Here is a 25,816-nt window from a genome sequence, read left to right on the forward strand (position 1 = left end):
ATAGCTGACGATACTATCGACAACCAGTATCTCTATAAGTTGTACGCCGAGTACGCGCAAGGAAGTAATGAAGTCTATCTCCATTCCGTATAACGTATCAAGCGCTCAATATGTTCATGAATCATCACCAATGGAAGCTCTCCTCAAAATATTCTACCTGACCCCACCCTCTACCTAGCATACTGACAACCGCCTGTCTAGCATCATCCGCCATCTGGCCTGGTCCGCAAGCAACAACTGCCAAAGGTCGATGACCAGAATCTCGGGCGGCATCTTCAACTTCTTTATGTATATTCGGCCTGCCAAGGGACACCTGCAATCCCTTTGGTAATGGCCGGTGATCATCCTTGTCCGCCTCATCCGCCTGTGTCACATACGCAGTCATAGACACTTTCTCGTTGTCCAAGGTACCCCTAAAGTCCTTGTCGACGGCATCTATCAAGAATTCATGTTCTCGTACAGCCCAAACGATTCGAAGGGATGTTGTACTCGCCTCTTCTCCTAACAATAGCTCCATGTACGAAAGAGGAACTGTGACGCCGGTTCCACCAACGATGAATAACACGTTTTCGTACATGCTGAATGGCTGAGTCTCGCCATAGGGGCCTTCGATAAGCATCCGTACACTTGCCGGGCCCGGGATGGCGGAGTCTCGCAGGCGTGCAGTGAATCCGTCGTAAGGGCGGATTATGAATACCATTGATGAAGGTGGTGTAGTTGCTGATGGGTCAAGGAGGCTTTGAGACTCTGAAGAGGAGTGACGGCTGGAACCGGATCTATCTGCTCGAGGGTCCGGTGAGAGTCTGCGCTGTGGAGGTGATATCGTTCCCAGTGAAGGCGCAGAGGAATTTGATCCACAAAAATTCTCTTGATCGGAAGTCGAGTAACCAAGAGTGAATGGGTGGCTTTCCCATATTTTCAGGCTATTAATTGAAGTTACATAATAAAATGTACCTGGCCGTGGTTTGACGAAAGATGTTGAATATGGAACAACAAGACGGATGATGTTGGAATTCGAGTCGTATATGGCCATTGCCTTTGTGTTCCAAAATTTTGGATTAAATAGGAGGACTCGGACCAATCGAAGAAACCTGTCAAATAACCAAATAAATATGCACGGCCAGATGTAGCCTTTATATTCTCCATCGAATATCTCAACATGACTAGAAATGGATGAGTATTTATAGCTCCGTGGCGAGAGATGAATACTTACTACCACATTGTGACTATGAGGAGAATGGATAGTACGATGTGCAACAGCAGGAAGACCTCATAGAAACTCCTTCGTAAACCATAAACTGAGAAGCAACAAATGGCAACCATGACTATGGTAGCCTGTATCACTATTAATACATATATTAAAAGGAAACTCGGAACGGGGGATGGCAACAAACCAGGATGCCAGCAACGAACCACCTCGTATGGTAGTATTCAACATAGCTTTTCCATCCTGCTTCAAACGATCCTTCTATATCAGGGGATTATTAGTCACAGCACAAAAATAATAAGTATAGCAACATACCTTGGAGAATAAGGACAGTATATGCAACCGAATGCACCACGGCTTCCACAGTCGCGACTCGAGCGACCCAGCGATGGAAGTTGTTGTAAGTTGCAAAATCCCAACCCGTCAGCCAGAGGAGAGTATTGTTGCGGATACCAAAAGCCCAGATCAAGGCAAGGTTTGCCGTAGATATTATTCCGGTTCTGTCAGCAAGATATCGCCAGACTTGAGTGGATACATCTGGCCAGCTTGTAGAACTTTAGTAGTGTATTAAAGTATTTGAAGTGGATGTGAAACATACTACATATTATACTGAAATACATAGTAGTCGATTGAGCAAAGGACAATATTCACAACGACAAAAACTGCGATTGTAAGGCTTTGAACTCGTGTTGGTATTGTACACCACCGGATAGCCTGGGCATGGGTGACGCCAAAGGTTGCTGGAACAGTTATATATCTCTTCATCAACGTGTATGGAACGCTGAATATGTTTGTTTTCCACTTGGCCGGTGCGCTTCCAGGAGAAAAATTATTTTCTGGTATGGGTTGCCAGTGTTGTTCTTTTTTCCCGATGGTGGTGATGAGCAGCCGTGCGAATCGCGTACAGAGGCCGATGGAGATGACCACAATCCAGAAATAATACATGGCATAGCTGTAAAGAATTTAGCATCAGGTTTCTGCTCTCATAATATGGTTCATCAGTCGAAATTACCCATATAGGATGTGAATATTTTTTTCGAAGTGAGCAGCATCCTGGTATTTGTTTTAGCAAATAAAACTACATCGTATGACTCTATGAGCATGGTGAGATTTGCAATAATACCAGAGTATTGAAAGCCAATTGAAAGATCTTTTCTGACGGAACCACAATCTTATTTAAGATAGTTGGAGTAGTCCCGAAAACATCTTCGGGCTGTACATGATATAATCGACCAATATCATCATCCGTGTAATCCTCGATTAGAGAATACGGCGGGAGAGTTGTATTCGAAAAAGTCAGGCAAGTTTGGTTGAAACCAGCCGTCCCCCGAGCCCGTTCCTCTTGTGTACAAAATATCCTGGCACATAGATACAAGGAGGAGAGTCGCAGTTCATTGTGGCATGCATCGCTCACCCAGGGTTTGCCAGTTTCCGGGTTCGTGGTATTAAACTGTACGGCTCGAGAAACTTGCCGGCATGCGCTAAAGCAGAAATCGGGGGGTTCGAATTGAGCAGACACCAAAGAGCCCGATATGGTGAGAAGAACAAGAAATAAGATCATGGCCGAGTGATTCTGGCATGCCGCCGGATGTAGTACAAGGTGACAGCGTGGGAGGAATCTTATCAGATGAAACCTAATCTTATCTGATCTGATTTTTAAACAGGATCTCCAAAAGGCGGTGAACTACTCAATGTCACATGATTTTGTACCTCCATGTGGGGCTTTAATCACGTGCATTAGAAGGTATGATTGAACGATGAGTTCTCATATCCTCGATTCCATTAGGGTAATGATAAGATGAACTCTAAAATTAAGAGGTAAGATACTATATATTTTAAAAGCGTCAAAGGTTTAAGTAAGATGACGCCGACTTCTATTATTCTCCCGTTCGTCGTAATTACGTGACATAATACCCCTGTCTATAAGGTAAGTCCCCGACCGCAGCCGTGATCCGGCTTCCTCCACTTTGCAGCCCAACGTATTTGTGCCTACAGATTCCAGAGTACTTGTCGTCTAGTACGGTTGGAACGGCCTAAAGGGAAGAGGTAACATTGTTGTTACATACTTCCGCTACAACAGCCACCTCCTTCGAACGACCCATCATACTACCATTTAAAGATAGATCAAAAGTGGGTAAAGTTTCCCGAACCCCCGCTAATCGCTTTGTGTTACTTCGATTAATGGCTATCAACTGAATAAGCTTGGTCTTTTTTATATTAAATCCTGCTATCTCCTTCGGCATTTGAATTTATTCAGGAGCTGGGTTGTGCACTTTGTAGGGTGCCATCCCACTGGTTTTAGTTAGTACAGCTATTTAGACTCTCAATCGTGTTCCACCTACACGATGATTTTTAATATCGCAGGTGATGCGCCCGTTGTTTACCATATTTAGACCGAGTTTATTATCATGGTGTAATGTTGGTGCATGAATCAATCGGTATTGATGCGCATATGATACCTGATGTGGAATGCAACGTGTGGGCGTATTACGGGGTATAAAGTCAGGATACCTATTACTTATTCTACCCCCACACCTTCCAACCTTCCAACATGCTTTAATAATTTGGAAGTTATGTGGTACTTGACTCAGTTGACGCTGATTTGACAGAATTCCCTTAGATCTGATAGAAGATCCTGCCATCACACGTTTACCTTGTTAAACCTTAGCTGCATAATTGATCTCGTCGGCGCTATGGGACCCAAAATAGAACCGGAACTCGCGCCTAAGTCGAAAAATGTGATGCTGGCACAGCAAAAGAAGGCCACTTGAGCTCTGTGCCATCGTTTCTTGCAGTTGCAGCAGTGCTGGAGACTCAATGGCTGGTGGGAACAGCGAGAGGGCACAGACGCGGTCGTACGGACGCTTGCGTCTCGAGAATTTGCCGACACCGCCGTGAAGAATAAACAGGCGATCAAGGCGACCAAGGCCAAGAGGCCGGCACTCGCGGAGGTACTTGAGAAGGGCGCCAAGATAGCTGATTGAGGATACCGTAAGAAGTATGGCCGGATATCGTTGCCTAGGGCTTCAGGAGGAGGGCACAGGGCTATCTATGGTGCGTCTGTTGTGAGAGCAGCGCGCTTGCACAACCCCTATAGCTGCACCATAGTTGCACCAATCTGTAATGCACTTACACCTCTCCTGGTACTGCAGAGAAACCGACATGAGAGACTTTACACGTCAGAATAAGATGGAAAATGTTGCTGAGCCAGGCTTGATACCCACTTCCCTGTACAGGCATGCAAATCGCCCTGTTTCCATCACGTATCCACTTTTGCTGTCGCCTTGGCTTTGGGTTATCCCATTGCCACACCCGGAGTAGCCGTTAGTATGGCGTTCGGGCAATCCTCGCAGCAAAACGTGGGAGTGGCACCTGGAAGACCCGGATCGCAGGGCAAAGGTATACTCTGTACTTCGTCGATACGACTACCATGTGCTAGCCAAGCAATCCTCGTTGCCATCAAGAGAAAGGATTGCAGATTCGCAAATCTAGAACGTTATAGCGCGCAAGCGCCAGCGAGACAACCACGAGGGCCACGACAGGAGTCAGGAGGACAATCCGGACAAGGCGAGAGACTCGGGTGGGGGGACGAAGAGGTGGATGAGATGGAGGACCAGAGGGTGGGCGAAATTTATGAGATGGTAGTGTGGAATGAAAGGTCAAGGCGTTTATGAAGTAATAATCCTAATACTTCTCACAACTCCTACATACGAAGGTAGGACGACGTTTTCCAGAAGGATTGGTGATGTTGGTGATGTTGATCACGTTGGCCCGACCCCATCCAGCAGAACGTGATAGCCAAAGCTGACGCGAAGACCGCGAGCTCCAGAGCACTTGGTTCTTGGTACTCGAATAGTATGAAGTACTTTTTCTTACGGAGGAGAGTCCTGTCAGAATCTTCCCTGCAGCCAAATTTGCTTTTTCGATAACCCGATTACGTCCGGCGCCATCCCCCACCCCAAGTGATCTGATTAGATGAAAATCTTCTCATCAGATAAGATTTTGCGCACTACCCGGGCTCTCGCCAAGGCGCTTCATCCCTATACCGGTAGGCAATGACAGTGAACTCTACGGAGTACACAGCATGTCTGCATACCCGGATGCTGGCCATCCACTACTTGAGCTACTTGACCAGCTTGCCCTGCGCTTCCCTTCTAGCGGCAAGACTGGACACGCCATGAATGTGGCATATCTGCCACTTTAGGTAAGTGGCCCGGTAATTGGGACAGAGCTGGTCGATTGGCATCATTAGGGCCTGAAGATAATTTACCGTCAAGGATCCACCTACTCCTAGCCAAGGGTAAGGCCTTCAGAGCTGGAGCGCTTGGAATCTGATAAGAATAAAAAGTCCCTCTGCTGCAATAATGTTTATTCTTGTGTTTTCCCACGCGAGCGAGATATATCCCCCCCTCCCCTTCCCCTAGGTTGCAGCTCTTAACTAGTCTAGCAGTGCATGCATATTGGACGTCCTGCATTCATCCTGGCCGTTGATCATTGACACTCATCCCTTCATTCTGCACTTCCTTGTCGCTCCCACTCTGTGGCCGCTGAGAGGGGTCTATATATATACCACTCATTACGTGTGAACTTCCACCGGCTCTGAAGCTTCGTCGAGAACTATCCAAGCAACCGCGAACTGCTCTTGCATCTCAAGACAATGCACAGCAACATGGACCCAACCAAACAACCTACCGACACCGAGCCAAGCTATGAAAAGGACGGCCATGCTGCGGTTAACCCTGATCAATCGGAGCCCACGAGCCCTCACGGTTTCCTCCTAGGAGCAAAGTCTCCAGGTGTAGCACGTATCGAAGCTATATCTAGCCAACTCACTCTCACCGACCGGATCTTTCTGTTCCTCGGCATCTTCCTGATATCCTACGCCTATGGCCTCGATGGCACGGTACGATACACATATCAAGCCACGGCAACCAGCGACTATGCTAGTCACTCTCTTCTCTCGACTGTCAACGTCCTCCGAGCGGTCATCGCTGCTGCTGCTCAGCCAACTGCCGCCAAGATTGCTGATGTTTTCGGTCGTGCCGAACTTATTCTCGTATCGGTATTCTTTTACACTCTCGGTACGATTGTTGAGAGTTGCGCGGACGGGGTGAAGGCCTTCTGCGCCGGCGCGGTCATTTACCAAGTTGGATATACCTGCGTTATGCTCCTTGTCGAAGTCATCGTCGCAGATGTGACCTCCATGCGTAGCCGGGTCTTCTTCTCTTACATTCCCGCAATGCCATTCATCATCAACACTTGGGTCAGCGGCAACATCACCGAGCAGGTCCTCAAGACTACCACCTGGAGATGGGGTATCGGGATGTGGTGTATCATCTACCCCGTCTGTACTCTCCCATTGATAATCACACTCTACGTCATCGGCCGTCGAGCCCGCAGGAACGGTGTCTTGGACAAATATGCTTCCCCGTTCCAAATGCTCGGCCCCAAGGACCTAGCTATAGAGCTATTCTGGCAGCTTGATGTTATCGGCATCATCCTCTTGATTGCTGTATTTGCACTCATTCTCGTTCCCCTCACCCTCGCCGGTGGCGTATCTACCAAATGGAAAGCAGCACACATTCTCGCGCCCCTAATCATCGGCTTGCTCACTATCCCAGTTTTTATATTCTGGCAAATGAAGGCCAAGCACCCCCTTGTTCCTTTCTATCTTCTCAGAGACCGCAGTGTTTGGGGTGCGCTAGGGATAGCAACGATGCTCAACTTTGCCTGGTATCTCCAGGGTGATTTTCTCTATACTGTCCTGATCGTCGCATTCGACTTTACTATCACTTCCGCCACACGTGTATCCTCCTTATACAGCTTCTGCTCTGTCATCGCAGGCGTCTTCATCTCAGCGGTGATTTTCAAGGTTCGCCGCCTCAAATACTTCATTCTCGCCGGTACAGCTCTATTCATGGTAGCATTTGGCCTCCTGATCCATTACCGTGGCGGTACTGCCAGCTCTGCCCAATCAGGTGTCATTGGTGCTCAAGTCCTCCTGGGTATTGCCGGTGGTCTATTCCCATACCCGGCACAAGCGTCTATTCAATCCGCCACGAGACACGAGCACGTCGCCGTCGTCACAGGTATCTACCTTGCAAGCTACAACGTCGGTTCCGCACTCGGAAACTGCGTCTCTGGAGCTATCTGGACACAAACTCTCTTTAAAGAACTTAACTCCCAGCTCGCCTTCACCAAGAACGAGACTTTGGCAGCTAGTGTCTATGGGAGTCCATTTGAATTGATAGTCGAGTATCCGGTGGGCACGGAGGTTAGGACGGCAATTATTGCGAGTTACCAGCATGTACAGAGGATCTTGACAATTACTGGTATTTGTCTCTGTGTGCCGCTGATTGCCTTTGCGTTCTGCTTGAGAAATCCAAAGTTGAGCACCGAGCAGAGTCAGCCAGAGGCTGAGAAGGGACATGTTGTCGAATAGAGGGTTCTGATCTGGCGCTAGAGCTAGAGCGGTTGTGTGTCAAGTTCCTCTGGCAGGAAATGTAGAAATGTGTTGGGAGTTCTACATGGGAGTTATGCGTGTTAAGTAATAATAAGGGACTGGGAACCAATTGTTTTTAATTGTTATAATAGCAGAAGCGAGCGCAAAGCATTTACTATCTTGCACACTCTGCATACCTGTTTTACTGGTATGCTATCTAATTCTATGCTGTGTCTCGTGATTTGAGAAAGTAGTTAGTGAGTTGGCATCGAGCAACAGAAAATATCCGTGATCGAATAATGTCAATTTCAGGTCGGATGCCGAGGTAATTGGTAGTAGGATGCAACTCCTATACAAAATATGCAGACCCTCATTGGGTCATAAGAGGGCCAGGGCGAAGAAAGGTCCGTAATCTTTTTTGCATAAGTGAAACCGAGAGTACCAACAGAGCGACCACAATCCCGAAAGCTCTGGGTTCTATGCTAAAATTCACATTGCAGAACTTCGGAAGCAGTTGGAATCATATCAGGTCAATACCAGCATATGAAGGCGCTTTTGGCTTGGTCGTCTGCGCAGCTCTACGAACACTCCAATTGCTGTTTGCTATCATGCTCCCAGAATTCTGCGGCGTTGACCTCGGTGACTTGACCAAAGCCCATTTTCAGGTATAACAATACTTCATCAACCCTGTAATGTTTAGATTGTCTACCAAATTTGTTTTATTTAATACTGAATATATTAATTTATAAAAGTTAGGATGCGTAAGCCGGAGGTTCTTCGAGCACAGGCCCGGGAGAAGTTCCAATAAGCTTAGGGTACGTGTATGTACGGAGTAGTCAGCAGCACAGCCCCCTTCGTGCTTAGTGCTTGGTGCTATTTCCGCCACCTCTCTCTGCCGCCTCTCTCCTTACCTCTCCGTTCCTCTGCTTGTCTCCCTAAGTGAAAGGTGAGCATGCCTGGTGTTCCTTCTAGTCGTGGTTGCGATGCATGTCGTAAACAGAAAAAAAAGGTAGGAGCTTATTTTAATAAGACCGACATTGCAGGAGTATATCTCATACTGATTCAAACATATTGCCGCAGTGCTCTCCGACAGATTCGACCCCTCCATGCTCTAGATGCCGTCGACTAGGTATCACCTGCGTTGGATTCGGCCAGCAAAGATTCAAATTCAAGAACGAGGGCCAACGGCTCGTTCTCGCCAACAGACCTTCCGCCACTCCTTTCAAGAACGATGGTTGCAACCTCAACGGGCTTGCTATCACGGCAGCACCAGCTTATGGACTAGCAAATAGTCTTACAAGGCTAACTTCAGCCTTCGTCTCCACTGTTAACCCATCTACAGATCTCAGCATTCAACTGCCATGGAACTTTGGATATTATCTACTTGACATTCCACGCCGCTTGGGCACAAATCAAGCTCTTGATGCTGCTTCGGAAGCTCTAGTGGCTGCTTACAGGTGCTTTCTTGCCGGTCGAGGTGTAGCTCCTAATGTCCTAATCAAGCACTCCAAAGCTTTGGTTGCTCTACGACAGTGTCTAGACGACCCTGTCAAGGCTTACTCCTCGGAAACTCTATGCTCGATTATGGTATTGATGATTGTTCAGGTCTGTATGGAAACTGATCCGCACCACATCTGTTAACTACTAGGCATATTCTAACATCCCTCTAGCTATTATCTGCTCCGGATATTCACATCACGATAAGCCATTCTGTGGGTGCAGCCCAAATTTTGAAATGCCGAGGTCATACTGGTCCTAAAGATAAATTTGAGAATGGCTTGCTACACGCGCTCAGGTCTACAGTGGTATGTTCGTAACATTCTTTGTAATCATGTATTAGTCACTTAAAAGTCCTTTAAGGTAGTTGAAGCTATCAACAACCCCCGGATCACGATGTCGAAACAGCAATGGAAAGATTTCGTATCTAGTCAGATCGATAGCGACACAATTGACGGACAAATGATGAGATGTTTAGCACACCTTCCTAGCCTAATGGAGCGTGGTCGATATGCACTCAAGGAATCGTTAATGTCCGAGTCCACTATTTTAGAGCTTCAAAGCGAAGTACTCAAACTTCGTGAGAGCTACGGGCCAATTCTATCGAGCTTCCGCGAACGATGGGAGAGTATTGAATCAAGTAGAGGAACCCAATATCCCAGAATTTTCTTATCAGAGACGCAAATTCATTCCCACTATTCACGAACTTATTGTATGGCCCTCGCCATTAACATCTTGCTTAATTGCGTTCTTGTTGCACTAGGTGGCACCAATCCCCAGGTCAGGCGAGAGACTCCGCAATTTTCAGATGAAATTTTGAAGCTCGACGAGGTTGTCAATAAATATCGGCCACTCGGCGCTATGTACATGATCATCTGTCTTCCTGCCGCATGGATAGGTGCTACAGATCCCAAGACCAAAGCAGCGATCGCAGGCTGTCTCCTCAAATACCAGAGAGACCTTTATGGACCGACAGCCACACCTTCCTCTGCAGAACAGGAGCTCCTTGAAAAACGAATCACACTCAAATAGCCATTTTCACTATAGTTGTGGTATTGCTAGTAATCTACCCTCGGCTATTTTGCTTTGGAACAACTCCATCTCTAGTGTACACTGGATTATCACCCTCCCAGAACTTTTCCACAGCCACACCAGATCCTGTGGTTAAAAGCTGGAAATTGAACGGATCCATAACGGTTTGCCAGAAGGGTCGTCTGTCAGCTTGTGCAAATCCAGGCCCAGCTCGCTCGCTTCCATCCAGTGGATCAAGGTAGACCTTGTCATTTGGTGGCAGGTATTTTCCTGGCGGGAAGATAGTCAAGAGCAGGACAAAGAGGGAAATGTTGGCAACTTCGAAGACATAAAACAACCATTCCTTCTGGCTGATTGTTCCACAATTTGGTACTCCAAGACAATCCCTCACCTCGATCCCTTCGACAACCCGGAAGATGCAGCGCACTAGCATCATGAAACTGGTGATGTAGAGAAGATAACAGACGATTCGAACGTTGCGTGGAAATGTTTTCGCCTTTCTACAGCGTATCTCGACTAGGGCGACGAGTGAGGAGAAGAATATTTCTAGCACGGCCTGAAGGATCAAAGCTGCTAGCATACGCGTTAAGGCTGAATTCCTCTTGTCCGCGGTCTTTGCAACGGTAAGGGCCGCTGCGCCGTTGGCGGAGAGAGCTTCGACGACGACTCCAAGAAAGACGAATGTACTAATGACTCTGCCCGGATGGATGGGCGTGTGGTAAGGGAGATATGCCAGCACGCGGCCGAGTACGAGGTATTCTGCGCCAGCAAAGCACGGCGGTCCCAGAAATAGCAGAACATATTGGGCGGCGAAGAGGCCAAGGTTTTCGTCGTTATAAATCGATGCCATCCTGCAACAGAAGCCTGCAACCCAGATGGTGCATGTGAAGGTCATGATGTATGTGTAGAGTTTCCATCCATATTTGGCGAGGCACTGATAGATCATGGTTATGCCGCAAACGAGGAAGAAGATGGCGAAGATGATAGGAAGGGCCTTGACGGGCTTGTAGGAGTAGAAGGACCAGCTCCCATCTGGAGGTAGATTATTTGTTGCTGTCATGTTGAGTGGGAGTTGGAGGGAGCGTGGGGTGGAGGCGGAGAAGGTGGAGATGAAGATGAAGATGAAGATGACGATTGGTATGAATGGAAAATTATATGAATATCGTATGCTTTGGAAACTATTCTGCCAAATTCAAGCTGGGAACAAGCTGCCTTTTAAAACGTATGAGATTGGAACAGCATCGAGAGAATACCAGGCAGCAGACAAATAAATACTTTCTGCTCGCGAGGGGATACGCAGCTGGAGCGCGACATATCACCCAAAGAGGAATAAATGCGGCTCCCTGGCCGGACATGATCGGGGTCATAGTAACATGGGCGAGCACTACGAAGTACAGCGTCGGAAAACCAGCTGGTTGATCTGCAAATCTGACATACACAGCCCTGTGTTGATACAAAGATTGATACAGCGCTGCATAGGACCAGATTCGGCCTAGTGTAATGCGTAGCCCGGGTGGCTTTGCTCGCTTATTAATACCGCAGAACGGTGGCCAGTGGGCTGTTAAAGTCGGTGCGCACCCTAAAGTAAGCGAAATAGAGGACGCCCCTTTAATTGATCTCTGAACCTTATCTTGTACTTTGCTCTAGATCCAAGCCAAATGCCAATTTAAAAATAATACGGAGGTAAGGCACTTCATATTCATGGTGCAAGGTGGTTGACTCATCAGGATCCGAACAGTCAGCACTTACACCAAGCCTAACATCCCTTCGGAGTTCGAGATTCCAGGAGATTACATCGAATTTGATGAGCTGCTTCGCACCAAAATAGCTCGCTCCAAACTTAGCAAAGAGGCATTTGGAGAACGGGTGCATGGCTATGTAGTTTAGCTTGTTCAGTCAGTCTGTAGCCGCGACGACCTCTGCATCGTGACTAGAAACGTCATAGGCGGTTTTCACATCTGCATATTTTTCGACATCACAATGATTCACATCAGAGATTGGGAATGGGACGAAGAAATGGGACTTACGAATCCCAATTCCAGGAAAGCGCGGTGGAGATCTCCTGGATGAGAAATTTGGATCAGAGGTAGTCACCATGAAGTTGGTATACTAATGTATCTGATTATCCGTGAGGATCGGTGACCACAACATATAGCTGTCTGCCAACGTTGCTATTCCCACCCCACGACTCATTGCACACGGTCTCTCGAACGGACCACACCCTGGAGGCGATCATCCAATACGCCGAAGGAGACATGCTCGTTCGAGATCTGTCACGATTATCAAAATGGTCGGACAGCCAGATCAAAATGTTGTACTCCAGTTTGTCCGATATACTTCTCGAACTCTGGAATCACCCCTTTCAAATAATTTGGTCTATTGTACTACGTGACGATGGGGAACCCGATATCGTGAACTTGACGCGGCCGTTAATGTTATAATTCAACAACCTCGAGCTAGACGGCACGGGTGTATCTTCGGTGATTCCTCCAGCTCAACGTTTGGAACGGCGACCCAATATTTTAACGCCCTCGCGAATCTTCATATAGAGCGGCTCCTTCGGTAACGGAACAGCATCGAGGCTGAACAAGCGGCAGAGTTCAAATACATGAACAGAGTACATTCTAAAAAAGCTATAAGCGCCTTTGTGGACCCTCGTTGGGATAATGGGCCGTTCTTTCTAGCTCTAAGGGATTTAAGCCCGCAGAATATCTTAGTTCATGAAATCGGCGCTGTAAAGGCGATCCTAGATCTAGACTGGACCTCAATCAGGCCCGTATAGTTCATTGACCCGCCTATCTGGCTTAGCGGCATTGAATGTGGTCATGCCATTGTGCAAGATGAAGACGAGTTGAAGTTATTTAAAGCTCGCTTTAACTAGTTCGTTGGCATCTTCGAAAGACAGGAGAATTTACGTCTCCAGGAACACCAGTCTAAATATCCCAACCCAGGTATAAGATCCTCGGACATTATGAAATCCGGGCTCTCCTCTGGAAGGTATTGGTTCGGGGAGGCAACCGGGTCGTTTTATGGGTTTGATGGACTATTCCGCTGGGCACTGTCTCGCCACCTTCCGCATACCACAGATTCAATGGTGACGATAGCCGCCACGTGGATTGGGAGAAGGAAGTTGGATGACGATGACCTACAAGCCCTAGATCCTTTAGAGGACCAGTGTGATGGGCCAAACGTCTCCAAGGGAGATGCAAATGCTACCACCGTGGTCTCTGACGGATTTCGCGGTTGCTTTTGGCCTTATTAGAACTTCATCGAGAAGGAAGCCCTTTTGTAAAATAAAAAGCCATGGTATTCTTTCATATTACCTCATAGGTAGCCCCCTCTTACCATTCTATTGGTGAGACATACTAGTAAGGCCAGGACGAGTAATATAGGCTGGTCATTCGCTCACTTCGTTTAGTAATGACCAAATGGTGTTCATCTTCATGCAGCCCAAGCCTAAGTCTCCGTTAAGATACTGAAGGCATGCACGAAAGAGTCATATAATGCATGCAATCGAGTGGACAATAGGCTACACCTATTATTGGCTGAGGGTACTAGTGACAATGACTCGCTGGGTGTTTACTCCATTTGTTGCAATAATTACATCTAAACATTAGCCTGTAGTCGAAAGCCTTGAAATGTAGTATACGCCTCGTTTAGTCGCCATAGGTCGCATTCTGAACTCGCACCATCATAGAATACATCTAAACAGGCAGCCACTCGAGTTTTCTGTACCTGCTGCCCATTTCTATATGTAAGCCGTCACCAAGTGCGACGATAAATCCTCAGCCACACAAATTGGCTAACTGTACCGCACCTCCAAAGCACACAACTGTGTACAACGAAGATTGATATTTGAGGCCCCCGCTGTGAAGTATGTCTTGCCGTCGTGTAACTTCTGACATGGAAATTCAAGTTGACTAAATCTCGTCATCACGACCATCACTACGTCCTCTATTCTTGGCTATGTCACACATAACTTACGTCGAATTGAAGCGGTACGTACCATCGGCAGTAAAGAGCGTGATGGCTGTTGTGAAACAGCTGCTGGATCGGCGAGGTGGATGACTTGACAGTACTGAAATATCCTCACGGCCGTGGTGTCGAAATCGAGCGCTTCCAGACCGAGTACAAGATTATTAGCATCCTTGGCCAGAATCCCTGAATCATCAGACTCAAGGACTATACGAATGATGGGCTATATCTCGAGCACGCCGTCAACGGAGACATCTACGACTTTCTGACCAACGATCATACTTTCTCCCTTCAACAGCGGTTGGCGTGGTGCAGACAAGCTGCTGAGGCGGTTGCATATATATAGGTATTCAAAACGGGTCATCCACTGCGACATCCGACCTCCGGCCTCGCAATCTACTTCTCGACAAGAACCTCGATCTGAAACTTGCGGACTTCCAAGGCCAGCACCTGTCAGTTGAGGGGAGGTTCTGCTAAACGACTTTGCTAGCGAGCCAAGCAATTTCTCCCGCCCTCGAGATCTGCCTGACTACGCTGATGTCAAGACGGATCTTTTTGCGCTAGGCTCAACCATCTACTTCATCATGATGGGCCACGATATCCTCCCTGATGTCAGGGACCAAGACGACGGGTCTGATGAGGAGGTGCAACGCCGCTTCCGTGCCCGCCAGTTTCCACAGGAATCTCACGCCTGTAGCGAAATTACGGCAAAGTGTTGGGAGCAGGCATACAGCTCTACTATCGAAGTTGCCCAGGATATCGAGACTCGAGAGAAGAAAGCGAGCGCGAGGGAGATGGCGTAACAAAGGACAAGACTGAATTTTTTTAAGGTAAGCCGCAAACGATACAATATGCATAGCCTAGGCGTTCAAGCAATTGGCAATTGTTTATATTGTCCTCGAGGAATTTGTGTAGTACACTAATACCACCAATGAATTGAACGCGTGCCTTTTTCCCCATCCACTTGTACGAAGAGAAAGGGGCATATTTGGCTTTAGCTTGCTCTGTATTGAAGCGCGTGCATACTGCAGATGTGATGGATTATAACGATGGACATTCATACGGAATGACGTCGGTATCTTGTCGTGCCTCGGTCTGCCTCCCCTGAAAGAGTGCTATCGTCCGTCCAAGATTCGACCTAGTCCAGAAGCTGTTCTAATATATATTAGCCGCGTCGTCCCGTCGAGCCCCGTCCCCGCATTCATTTCAGCCTCATATATTTCGGCAGCCATGCCTCCATTTCCGCATCTGGCAATGCCATGTTTTCCTCCTTATGATTATCTGGCACAATACGACGCGGACGCATTAATTGGACTATCATCGGTGGAGTATGGGCGGAGTACTCGGGCCACGAATGCGCAGCTTCCATTTGTTTGGTGTGAATTTCCGCCCATGGCCTCCGATTTGTGCGCATGGGTGGGCTGGTTCCTCCGCGGAACCAGTCCTCGGATATGGGCCGAAGTGAGGAAATGAAATACTTTTTAATGAGGTTATTAGGTTTAAATGAGACTGAGAAAGAACTCTATATAGGAGGGGGATTCTGCAAGTTTTCGTCATGTAGCTTCGTTTATTCAGATTGCTCCCTCTCCAATATCAACCATGCAGAAGTCCTGGGCATTACATCTGTTGGCTGTTTTAGCCAAGGCGACATCAGTTGCTGCAGCTCCGCCGAGTCCTCGAGCACAAGCTTGCACATCGTCTTTTGATCCTATTACTGCTTCAGCGGCTTTTGCAGCTCTGAACCCAGGATGGAATGCGGGCAATACCTTGGACGGAATTCCAAATGAGGATTCCTGGGGTAATAGTCCGCTCCAGCTTGCCACCCTCACCCAGATTCAAGCGAAGGGCTTTAATAGTGTTCGCATCCCTGGTAGGTAACTCTTTTCTTGCAGTTTGTTACCATGGCTTATGAATTTCAGTAACCTGGGCTTATCATTTTGATGATGAGTCGCCAACTTGGAATGTGAATAAGGTATGGATGAACCGAGTTGAGACGGTTGTCGACCAGGCCCTCTCTCTTGGTCTTTCTGTTGTCCTAAACGTCCATCACGATTCATGGGTGTGGGCAGATCCATCTGTTTCCAACGCCAATACTACTATGATAAAGGAGAAATTTTCGCGTCTCTGGGCTCAGATAGGAACACGCTTTGCGTGCAAGTCATCCAAATTGATATTCGAACCGTTGAACGAGCCTGCCGGGAGCGAGAAGGCACATGCGGACTTGGTTAATAACCTTAATGGATTATTCCTTGAGGCTATCAATCAAGCAGGAGGGCACAATCCCAGCAGAGTGGTATCACTTAGTGGTCTGGGAATGAGCATGGATAAAACCGAAATGTGGTTTGTTCGACCTACCACATATCCCAACCAGCCATGGGGATTGCAATTCCACTACTACTCGCCTTACGATTTCATATTCTCGGCGTGGGGAAAGACAATCTGGGGAAGTGATGAGGATAAAGCAGCTGTCGATCAAGAATTTGCCCTCTTTAAAGGCAATTTTACAAATATTCCTGCATTTGTCGGAGAATGGGACGCAAGTGTTACCAGCACCGAGACCGCCGGGCGATGGAAATATTTTGACTATTTCATCCGAACATGCAACAAGTATGGGTATTCATCGATAATCTGGGATAACGGAGGCGACTTTTACAATCGTAACGCAGCCGCTCTGTACGATCCTGCTACAGGGGATATTCTTGTCAATGCAGTCAAGGGCATTTCCAACACACTTGCAGATAGCACTGAAGACGCCAGTGCAACGTCGCAGACTTCTAGCGCCTATATATTCCATAAATTCGGTGATCCTGTCGTTGCTCAATCGACTGACTACCTCTTGAACGGGAATACCTTCAAATCCATCACCAATTCCGCCGGAAAGGCCTTGGATTCCTCTCAATACAGCATGTCATCAACTGGAAAACTAACCCTCTCCGCCACATACTTGCAAACGCTCTACACGTCGGAAGCCGCAGCTGGCACTAAAGAAACATTAACGCTCAAATTCAGCGCCGGAGCCTCTCTCTCTCTTCAAATAGTCCAATACAGCACCCCCACTATCAGCCAATCAGCATTCAAAATTGATACCAGCACAGACCTGCATATCCCAATTACCTACCAAGGTCTTCCAAAAGTTGCTGCCGTCAAAGCATTGCTAGAAGATGGAACATATCTCGCAGATGATTGGACTCAGTATCTAGGACCGCTGCAACAGGCACGGTGGACATATGGTAGCTGGGGATTTGATAAGTCGACTTTCAGCATTTATGTTTCGGGGTTGACTGCGCTTAAAAATGCTGGGAAGACGGTTACTCTGACGTTAGAGGTAAGTGGCAGACTTTGTATTGCCTTTTAAATTCCATTTTATGCGGAAGGATACTATTTACTGACTGACAATTTGTAGTTCTTCCCAAGAATCCAGGGGCAGAATTCGGTCAATATCACGTTTACACAGTGATAGATGATGCGCTCGGATGAAGGGAGTTTGGATACTATATATAGGGGTAAATGGGGTTATGTATATAGGAAGTCTTCGTTCGTATATACGGTTCTTGGTATTCCTCCACCCTTAAATTCACTTGGCTCAATATCTAGCAGGTTGAACTAGTGCCGATAAGATACTACACTTTAGATTCTATTTAATACCAATATAATAGGATGTTTAGGATTGTATGAATGACGCCCGCAGTGGACTCGACTTGTGATTAGCTCTATCATCAGCAGGAAATCCAACCATTTTTGCACTGTCTTTGCTAGCCATTTATAATGATACACATTAGTCCAACCCTCTTCCCATCCTTCCCATACTTACCAAGGCACAGCAAACTTGAGCGAAAACGAGACCTCCTTCCCCTTCAGATCTACCCAGATAGTTAAGGGGTCGTTGCCCAGTTGCTCCGTCACATATCCCTGTGTATGCGACACGCCCCCAGGGACAGTAATTGGAATGGGAGCCCCGCATTTATTATTGACTGAAGGTGCCGAGACGGTGAAACCTACAATATTTGTACCGGCGTGTTGGTACGTTATGATGTACTTGCAGGCGTCGCGCTTGGCGCGTTGGCTAAAGGATACCGCTAACTATTTCGAGTGAGCGAGGGTTAGCATGTAGAATATTCAAAATGCCAGGTATTGAGCAAAGGAAATGGAAGGGGGAGTTTTACATCGTCATGCTTGAGGCTGATTATCGGCCAGTTCACATGTCTAAGAACTTCTCCTACAACAGTCTCCACCCATAGCTGCAATAAGGAGTACTGCCCAGAGACACCGCCGATCGGTGTGTTCTTCGCGACACCTTCCCATCGGAGATTTGCTTGGTGAAACATATATGGATCGTGGTGCAGGCCCATCAGATGGCGAGCGTTAGCATCCTTTTCGATGGCGAGGAGGTCGGAGAAAGTGCCAGTATTGCCGAAAGACACCCATTCGTCGGCGTCGCAGGCTGTGGTATCGCACTAATTGGGTTGTTAGGCAAAAATGGGCCATAGGAGAGGGTAGTGGGGATGGGTACGTTGAAATAGATATTTGATGCCCAGCGAGGAGTTATTTGTATGCCGTCAAAACCATTTGCTGCCACTGTGGTTATAAGCGGCCAGTGCTCGTTGACCTTGAGCTCCCGTTAGTCAAACACTTCCCCACAAGGCGGTTGGCCTACTAACCTGGTTCATCAAAATGCTCCTAGTATTATCGCCCACGACATTTAGGATCCCGTTATCTTTCCACGCCTGCAATGCATCCCCGTTATGCAATCCTGTGATAGCGGGTGGGATCAGCCCCTTTCCGCTGTACCACTTGGCGCTCGCGATGCCAGATTGCTCCAACCAAGCCCTGTTCCAACTGATTTGGTTGGCTGCATCAGTATATGTAGCGGCGTTCATATCCTCATGAGTAAATGTGTGTGAAAGATGCATGAAGCTATCACGGATGTTGGGAGTTTGAAAAAATTGTGCGAGGGGATCTGTCGTGATGCAGGTGGCTCCATATTGATACTTAGATGCGGTTGAGGGCCAAAGAGTGGTGCCTGTTCCTATGGGTTTCATGTACTCGAGGTCGGTAGATGGTTGGTCACCTAAATCAATTGGGCCAGTCGGGAGACAAGCGGACTGTGCAATGTCGTTGGAAAACTAGACGTGTAAGTTTTCGTAGGGGGAAAAGGATTTATGGGAAAGCCATACTTCAATATTCCCATTCCCATTGTGCCCAAGCTCCATTGTGTAATTACTTCCAGGCGGCATCTTGTTCCCAATAGAGCCCTGCCACTGGATGTGGGTAGCGACATCAGTCGAAGTAAGTCGGTAGGTTTGTTGGCTATAGGTGTAGGTGGAGAGAAACACATCGTCGACTAAGATGCCGGTTAGCAACATAGAAAGCCCGATGTTAAACTAAATATTACGTACCTTGCGTATTAAGCATTATCCTTCTATATCCGGCATCTGGCTCCTGTTAGGTAAATATATTACGAAGGGAAATTTCACCCACAAAGTCCTCTTGTTGCCCAATGAATCCATGCATGTCCCAGAATAGTCGATGTTAAACTCCATTCTGTAGAGAAAGGCATAAAGAACACCATCTAATTGGGTTAATATTGCACCCCCATCACAATTGACCCCGCTCACCTGTTGTCTTCCGGGAAATGTATTAATAACACCAGCAACAGAAGTCGTCTTGGATCCCGTGGTCGCCCCAAAAATCGCGAAGGGCTTGGCTATTGAAGAGTTCGCAATCGTTCCAGGGTAATGATAAAGCCCAATAGTGCTCATAGTAGCCCCGCTATAACAAAATCAGCCCTGATTATACCAGTAAAAATATTCCCACTCACACTGTTAATCCTGCGGTCGGAAACTGAGAATTATCGCTAATGGAAACCAGCTGTTCTTGAGTATCGCCGCAGCATGCATCCGAGGCAGTTGTACCCGTTGCCGCCGAAGGAAGAACATCCAGACGGACCAAGCGAGCCCCAAAATTGACCTGATAATCGTATAGCGCGTTCCATTGATCACTTGTCAATGCTGAAACGTAGTTGCCAGCAGAATTCTGGTAGCTAACTTCCGAAAGTACAACAATTCCCCCATAGTTACCGACCGTGTTGGAAGCTTTAAGAGTCGGTAGAGTCACTCCAGTAGCCGGCACTAGGACGAGCTGGTATGGAATTCCATAGTCATTCAATCCGGAATACGCAGAGTATGCCGATGCTGCATCTCTCGCAAACACCAGAAAGGTGCCTTTTGTGCTTGTTCCTGTGGCCTGGGTATCCCTCTTGCGCTGCTTCGGGATACTGGACGTACATTCCGATGTATTTGCGGAAATGGACTTCCCACTCAAATTGACCGTCGACAGGGGCATTGGCGAAGGACGTCGGTGGAGAGTCTGATTACTGCGATAGATCCACTCCGGAGAAGCTCCATGGTCATGATGATCTACATTCGCCGCATCGGTCGCAACATCTCGTGTCCTGTGGGCATCGACAGCTGAGGGGAGGACAAGGAACGAAAGAACGGCCCAGAGCCGGGCGATGAATAGTGAGAAGAACATGATTAATTGGTCGGCAGAGTCATCACCGACGGCAGAGTTGTCACTGGCAGCAAAAAGGAGATCTTTTCTAAAAAGGAACGAACATAAGAATTATATACATGGTGATCCGGAAGCGTGCGTGGCCCGGGTACTATACGCCGACGAGCATTTCCAGATAGCCAACAGCGCCACTTGGCCGGGGAGTACGGGGCACAGTGACGAGGCATTCGAGAACAGGCTGAAGCAGGACGTCACTTGGTCCGAGATTTGTAGCTCCTCTGATATCACGACGGGAGGATTGACCGATATGATGACCTAGGCGCACTGAGGGAAGGCTGAAAACACTGGCCGTGTACCCACAAGCTGCATACTATGCATATGGACACGATCAACTTTTAAATTTTTGTCGAAAAGGATCCGCAGTTCTGCATCGCGCCATCACCGTCGAAGCTTGTATTGGATGGGTAATTTGGATGTAAGGAAGAAGTGTTTGTGCTTGCGTCGTCGTTTTTAACCGTAGAGTGCCAACACGTGATCGGGCCCTGGCGAGTCGCAAGTTACGTGGTATAAAAAGCCACAAATATCGGATGCGTGGTTGCAACAGAAGATAAGGATAATAAGATCGTCCATTCCAGGGAATTGATATCGAAGTTGAACAGTTGGATTGGGGTTCAATTGTCATGGCTAACCGGAATTGCTACCAAACACACGGAAAGCCACTTAGGGGCCCCCTTATATGTATTCGATCAAACGAGAAAACGAGAATAGGAGAAAAGCTTGTTCACCACTTGGCATCCCAAAATAGTTCCTACGATATTGTCAATACTCTATGCAACGTTACGCACTTATTGGTCTACATCCGATCGACAGATTGCCAAAGGGAGTTGCACTACTACTTCGTACTTGTAGTATTGCGACTTTTGTAACGTTATAGTAAGTACTGTAGTCATGCATATCAGCCTAGCGATTCGGCAATATTGTAATATAGGGTGCGTAAAAGTCGATTAAAATCTACACAAGGTGACAAGTAGTTATTAATGCATTTTATATACAGGATACTTAACATCCTAATTACCTAGTTATCATGATACAAGCCACTGTCTGCCTATATTGGTGGGGGAGTTACTTAAGCCTGCTCTCAAGTACTGTACGAGTAGTAGTTGTTCTGGGTACTACCATCTACCGAAAAAGACTTACAACGTATCCCTTTCCGTATTGGGTACGAGTAGAGGGTATCACGTGGGGATAATTACATCCATCTGAGCTGTTACAAATATATTGGAATCATGTATCCTGAAGTGCTTTATCAATGTACTCGTAATACCGCATCCCGAAGCCCCTAAGCGCCACATGCGCCGGGTTGGGGCCTAAATGTCGAACCCCGTGCGGTGTCCCATTCACCCAGATCCCTTAGCTCTTATCCAGACGAACTATCCATTAATAAATCGGCGTCGTTCCCAAAATCCGTTGTTCATATCCGTGACATGGAGATGCTACTACAGAGCTGCCAGAACAGCTCCAACTGCGCCAACAACGCCAGCAACGGCCATGCCAGTTCTCTGCACTGCACCTCCCGTGCTCGTTGAAGTACCCAGAATCTTCCGCGCCGCACTCTTGAGGGCCTCGTCCTCCTTGGCGAGATCTGTCTGCTGAGCTTTCGGTACGTCCTTCGTATACCACTCCTGTGTAGTGATCTGTGCGTACCTGTATCCCGACGAAGCAAGCGAAGATTTGAGACTCGAAGGAGCGGCGGAGTAGATGGCTTTGTAGGCGGATGTCTGGGCTGGACTATCAAACCAAGAGGCCTGTACGCTGTGGAGCGCAGATGCCAGAGAGGTGGAGACTGCAGCCTCGACGCTGGGGGTTTTTGTCGGGTAGAACTCAGAGATCACTGAGGCACTGTTGGTTTACTGTTAGTTGAGTAGTCTGAAATGGTGGGTTGGATGGGAGACGGACACGTCGAGTTTGGAATCAGCCGCGTATGCAAAAGCTGTGAAAAGCGGAAGTGCGGATATGATTGAAGTGAGCTTCATTTTGATGAAGAATGGCAAACCCAAAATGTTTGGTGTTGTTTCTCTAAAGTAAGATGCGCCTTGAAGGGCTGGGAGCAAGAGATAAGTACGAAGTAAGACCGCGAGATACCTTCGTGCCTTTATACTACCGCCTATCGTCATACCATTACGACTACGCCTCAGAGCCACATCGAGTACGACTTTGTACGTAGATAAAATGACTCCCGATATAATATAGCTAGGGTGAGAGCCTGCCTGCCTAGAGTCACGGAGTGGCGATTATCACGACGTGATGACTCAGAGTAATAACTGAACAATAATCTTCTTGGCTTGTACTACCTACTTAGGTAGGTAGTCGTATACGACGTAGCCAACTACGTTCCTTATTCGGGCGTTGTACAATAATAGCAAGAAAGCCAACACTGCGCCCGAAGTTCATCAAAGTTGAAACCGAGATCGATATCCACCAGCGCAGGGGAGTAGTCTTGGCAGATGCTGAGATTGACGTAAAAGAGAACTATTTCTGATAAAACGGACTCTTGCACCGCCCAAAACCTATGGGTACGAGGTACTCCGCCCCTTTGCACGTTGAAACGCATTTCGAAACCGCTGGATTCTTGTTCGGTGATGCCCGGGGTGTTGGCGTCGTGCATCTGATCTTCTCGTCGAATACACTGGATGGGATCTCGTTCCCAAGTCAAATTACAGCCAACGAACGTTTCTAGTAGCTGGTGCCTCTTAGTTGAATTATATTAGGGCTCATTTTGGCTGTCATCTTCCCTTAAGCCCCAAGTATTGAACCAAAACACTATTTCTGATCGGAGGTTCGCAGGGGCTTTGTTTTTAATTCGAGATTCATGTTTATCCCCCCACCTGGGTGGCTAGTGAAAACCGAGTTGGCAAATATGAGGCAGTCTTGACTGCAGTGGCCGGTATAAACATGCACATTTAAAGAATTGGGCCTATGGTACTTGGTGAATCGTCAAGAGCCCCTTCATCAAAAAGAAGTGATTGAGTATGGAAATTGAAGCTTTGCGAGGAGAAAATAAAAATAAGCAATGGATGGAGTTCGAATACTAGGCACAGCCCCGCTCCTTGAACACTTCATATGGGTTATGGAAAGATAGCTGTTACGACTCTCTAAGTCTCAAACTGGAAAAATGGATTGCTGTACTCACATATGAATGTTTTCAAGATTCACCTATCAATCAAACAAGTGTCAAATTTCTCTCTTCAAGAGCGGATGATGAAAGTATGTCTTTCATTTAATGCTGGCGCATGATAACGATTCTTCAGCTCCGCCACAGCATCTCAGTATATCATGCCTTTGGTACTAGCGAAGACCAAGGATAAGCCTCTGGCATGGCACTCCAAGGTGAAAGATCATTATAATTCCTCGACATTGCTGTACCCTTCAAGACCTTTGCAACAAATGGTAGCACGTTCGTGCTAAATTGACGATGACAATATTAGCATGGATCCCTCGCATATTTCAAACAAGTAAGTGAAATATAACCGGGAAGAAATGTGTGACTTACTATCCAGACATATCGCAATGACCCCCAGAGCGGATCGCCATGCCAATCTGGTCAGCCACACCAAGCCAATTGTACACCAGTCGTGCAGCAGGGTACACCACAATTGCCGTCGCCTTGGAGTTGGTATATGGATCACCCTGTCCCTGATCGATGATCAAGGCACGCGGTGCAAGCGCTGCGGCAATAGTGTGCGCATCAAATGGCAATCGCTCTGCCTGGTTAACAAATGTCCCAAGAACGCTGTTCGACCACCATCCAGCACCTGATTTGGAATTTTCGAGATTCTCGCCTTGTCCACTCAAGGTGGTGTATCGGTAGGGGCCGAGACCTTGAACGCCGCTGCTCATGGGCATGGTTACCGTGATACGTGTATCGAAGAGACCTGCTGCCAAAGCTGCCTTTCCAAGCCGTGAGCACCCTGTCACACCAACTTTAGTTGAGTCGATCTCTGGTGCTGTGATGATGAGAGCATCGAGAACTCGATGGAAACCCCAGGCCCAAGCTGTGAGCACGCCTATAGATGACACAAAATTCAGCAAAAGCCCTAAACAAAGAGATGCACTGGGGGGTTAAAGCATGGCTTGTTAGGCACGAGAAGTGGCAAATAGCATACCAATGTCTTTTCCATTGTATAGCGCCCAAAATGCTCCCGACTTTCCGTTACTGTCTGGCGAGACGGAGGTATAGTCAAATGTGACTACAGCGATTCCCTGGTTCAAGTAGGCATTGTTGTCGATTCCCCCGATGGCGATAACGACAGGCGCACCACCGGCGGAAGTGGTCTTGGGCAAATTAATTGAGGCCTTGAAGCTTCCAGTCTTGCCTCCAGCGGCAACATTTATAGTAACAGTGTTGCCGGACCTCGTTGCCGTAACTGTTTCCGCTGAGTGATCAGGATAATATCCATATTGGTATTCTTGAAGCAGCTTAAGTATCTCTGGTTGTCGGCATTGGTACCATTCTTCTTTACTTTGGACCCGAGTCGTGCCATCGAGGTATACGAATGGATCTGGAAGGGTAGAGAATTTGGCGAAAGTGCCTGCTTTTGGAAATGGAGATGGGGTTTGCGGACATGTGATGTTGTTCTGGGCCAATATGGCTGCTGGAAAGCTCAAGAGAGCCGGAACGAGAAGTTGTGTACGCATATTTGCTGTAGAGAACAACGTTTCTCCCTTTTACTATTTGTGGAGTAGAAGTAGGGCTAGGCTTCGAAGGTGGAACAGATCGTCCAGTCTTGGACTCCCAGTCTTTGTATTCGTTCTTCGCCAACACTCTTGCTCGATTTTCGCTGAGATCAGCCATAGGCTAGGATCCGTTTACCTCCATTTCAGCCAGCTTCCATGTTTGCGGGCAGGATGATTGCCTATAAGGGGTGAAGATCGCAGTCATTGTGGCCTTCCTTCCTCACTGGACGATTCCCCTCTACCAAGATATTGGCAATTCTGCGAGATGTACCGTCCAATAAGAAACCGCGGAATAGTTTTGTTGTGATCTGCAAAATTAATATCAATTAATATATATCGTCAAGTTGACCATTCAGGGCCTGTGGGGCTTTGTGGGGCAATCTGGGGTGCATTGTAATGCAGACAAAAGCGAAACCAAA

At 47.5% G+C, this 25,816-nt stretch overlaps 9 protein-coding genes across 9 annotated transcripts; 4 read left to right on the forward strand and 5 right to left on the reverse strand.

The window, feature by feature from the left end:
* Nucleotides 1–124: 124 nt before the first annotated feature.
* BP5553_00860 (uncharacterized protein) lies at nt 125–2,768 on the reverse strand (the record flags this gene model as incomplete). The annotated part of the gene is made up of 7 exons (XM_032009483.1): nt 125–1,163; nt 1,214–1,335; nt 1,395–1,468; nt 1,523–1,752; nt 1,806–2,159; nt 2,220–2,260; nt 2,331–2,768. The coding sequence occupies 7 exons, from the start codon at nt 2,766–2,768 to the stop codon at nt 125–127; spliced, it is 2,298 nt and encodes a 765-aa protein (XP_031873537.1).
* Nucleotides 2,769–5,876: 3,108 nt separating this feature from the next.
* BP5553_00861 (putative SIT1-Transporter of the bacterial siderophore ferrioxamine B) lies at nt 5,877–7,649 on the forward strand (the record flags this gene model as incomplete). The annotated part of the gene is made up of 1 exon (XM_032009484.1): nt 5,877–7,649. One exon carries the CDS (start codon nt 5,877–5,879, stop codon nt 7,647–7,649), a length of 1,773 nt encoding a protein of 590 aa, XP_031873538.1.
* A 952-nt stretch (nt 7,650–8,601) lies between these two features.
* Nucleotides 8,602–10,178, forward strand: BP5553_00862 (uncharacterized protein; the record flags this gene model as incomplete). The annotated part of the gene is made up of 4 exons (XM_032009485.1): nt 8,602–8,658; nt 8,730–9,254; nt 9,320–9,454; nt 9,510–10,178. 4 exons carry the CDS (start codon nt 8,602–8,604, stop codon nt 10,176–10,178), a joined length of 1,386 nt encoding a protein of 461 aa, XP_031873539.1.
* Nucleotides 10,179–10,212: 34 nt separating this feature from the next.
* Nucleotides 10,213–11,238, reverse strand: BP5553_00863 (putative rta1; the record flags this gene model as incomplete). Its single annotated transcript, XM_032009486.1, has 1 exon — nt 10,213–11,238. One exon carries the CDS (start codon nt 11,236–11,238, stop codon nt 10,213–10,215), a length of 1,026 nt encoding a protein of 341 aa, XP_031873540.1.
* A 3,499-nt stretch (nt 11,239–14,737) lies between these two features.
* Nucleotides 14,738–14,956, forward strand: BP5553_00864 (uncharacterized protein; the record flags this gene model as incomplete). Its single annotated transcript, XM_032009487.1, has 1 exon — nt 14,738–14,956. One exon carries the CDS (start codon nt 14,738–14,740, stop codon nt 14,954–14,956), a length of 219 nt encoding a protein of 72 aa, XP_031873541.1.
* A 796-nt stretch (nt 14,957–15,752) lies between these two features.
* BP5553_00865 (Uncharacterized protein) lies at nt 15,753–17,610 on the forward strand (the record flags this gene model as incomplete). Its single annotated transcript, XM_032009488.1, has 3 exons — nt 15,753–16,023; nt 16,073–17,478; nt 17,557–17,610. 3 exons carry the CDS (start codon nt 15,753–15,755, stop codon nt 17,608–17,610), a joined length of 1,731 nt encoding a protein of 576 aa, XP_031873542.1.
* Nucleotides 17,611–17,814: 204 nt separating this feature from the next.
* BP5553_00866 (uncharacterized protein) lies at nt 17,815–20,684 on the reverse strand (the record flags this gene model as incomplete). The annotated part of the gene is made up of 8 exons (XM_032009489.1): nt 17,815–17,905; nt 17,965–18,233; nt 18,317–18,607; nt 18,812–19,276; nt 19,328–19,494; nt 19,550–19,592; nt 19,769–19,922; nt 19,972–20,684. The coding sequence occupies 8 exons, from the start codon at nt 20,682–20,684 to the stop codon at nt 17,815–17,817; spliced, it is 2,193 nt and encodes a 730-aa protein (XP_031873543.1).
* Nucleotides 20,685–22,159: 1,475 nt separating this feature from the next.
* BP5553_00867 (uncharacterized protein) lies at nt 22,160–22,696 on the reverse strand (the record flags this gene model as incomplete). The annotated part of the gene is made up of 2 exons (XM_032009490.1): nt 22,160–22,562; nt 22,620–22,696. 2 exons carry the CDS (start codon nt 22,694–22,696, stop codon nt 22,160–22,162), a joined length of 480 nt encoding a protein of 159 aa, XP_031873544.1.
* A 1,298-nt stretch (nt 22,697–23,994) lies between these two features.
* Nucleotides 23,995–25,358, reverse strand: BP5553_00868 (uncharacterized protein; the record flags this gene model as incomplete). The annotated part of the gene is made up of 3 exons (XM_032009491.1): nt 23,995–24,124; nt 24,214–24,727; nt 24,827–25,358. The coding sequence occupies 3 exons, from the start codon at nt 25,356–25,358 to the stop codon at nt 23,995–23,997; spliced, it is 1,176 nt and encodes a 391-aa protein (XP_031873545.1).
* Nucleotides 25,359–25,816: the final 458 nt, after the last annotated feature.

Source organism: Venustampulla echinocandica, assembly GCF_003357145.1.
Source record: "Venustampulla echinocandica strain BP 5553 chromosome Unknown scaffold_0, whole genome shotgun sequence".
Taxonomy (NCBI): domain Eukaryota; kingdom Fungi; phylum Ascomycota; class Leotiomycetes; order Helotiales; family Pleuroascaceae; genus Venustampulla; species Venustampulla echinocandica.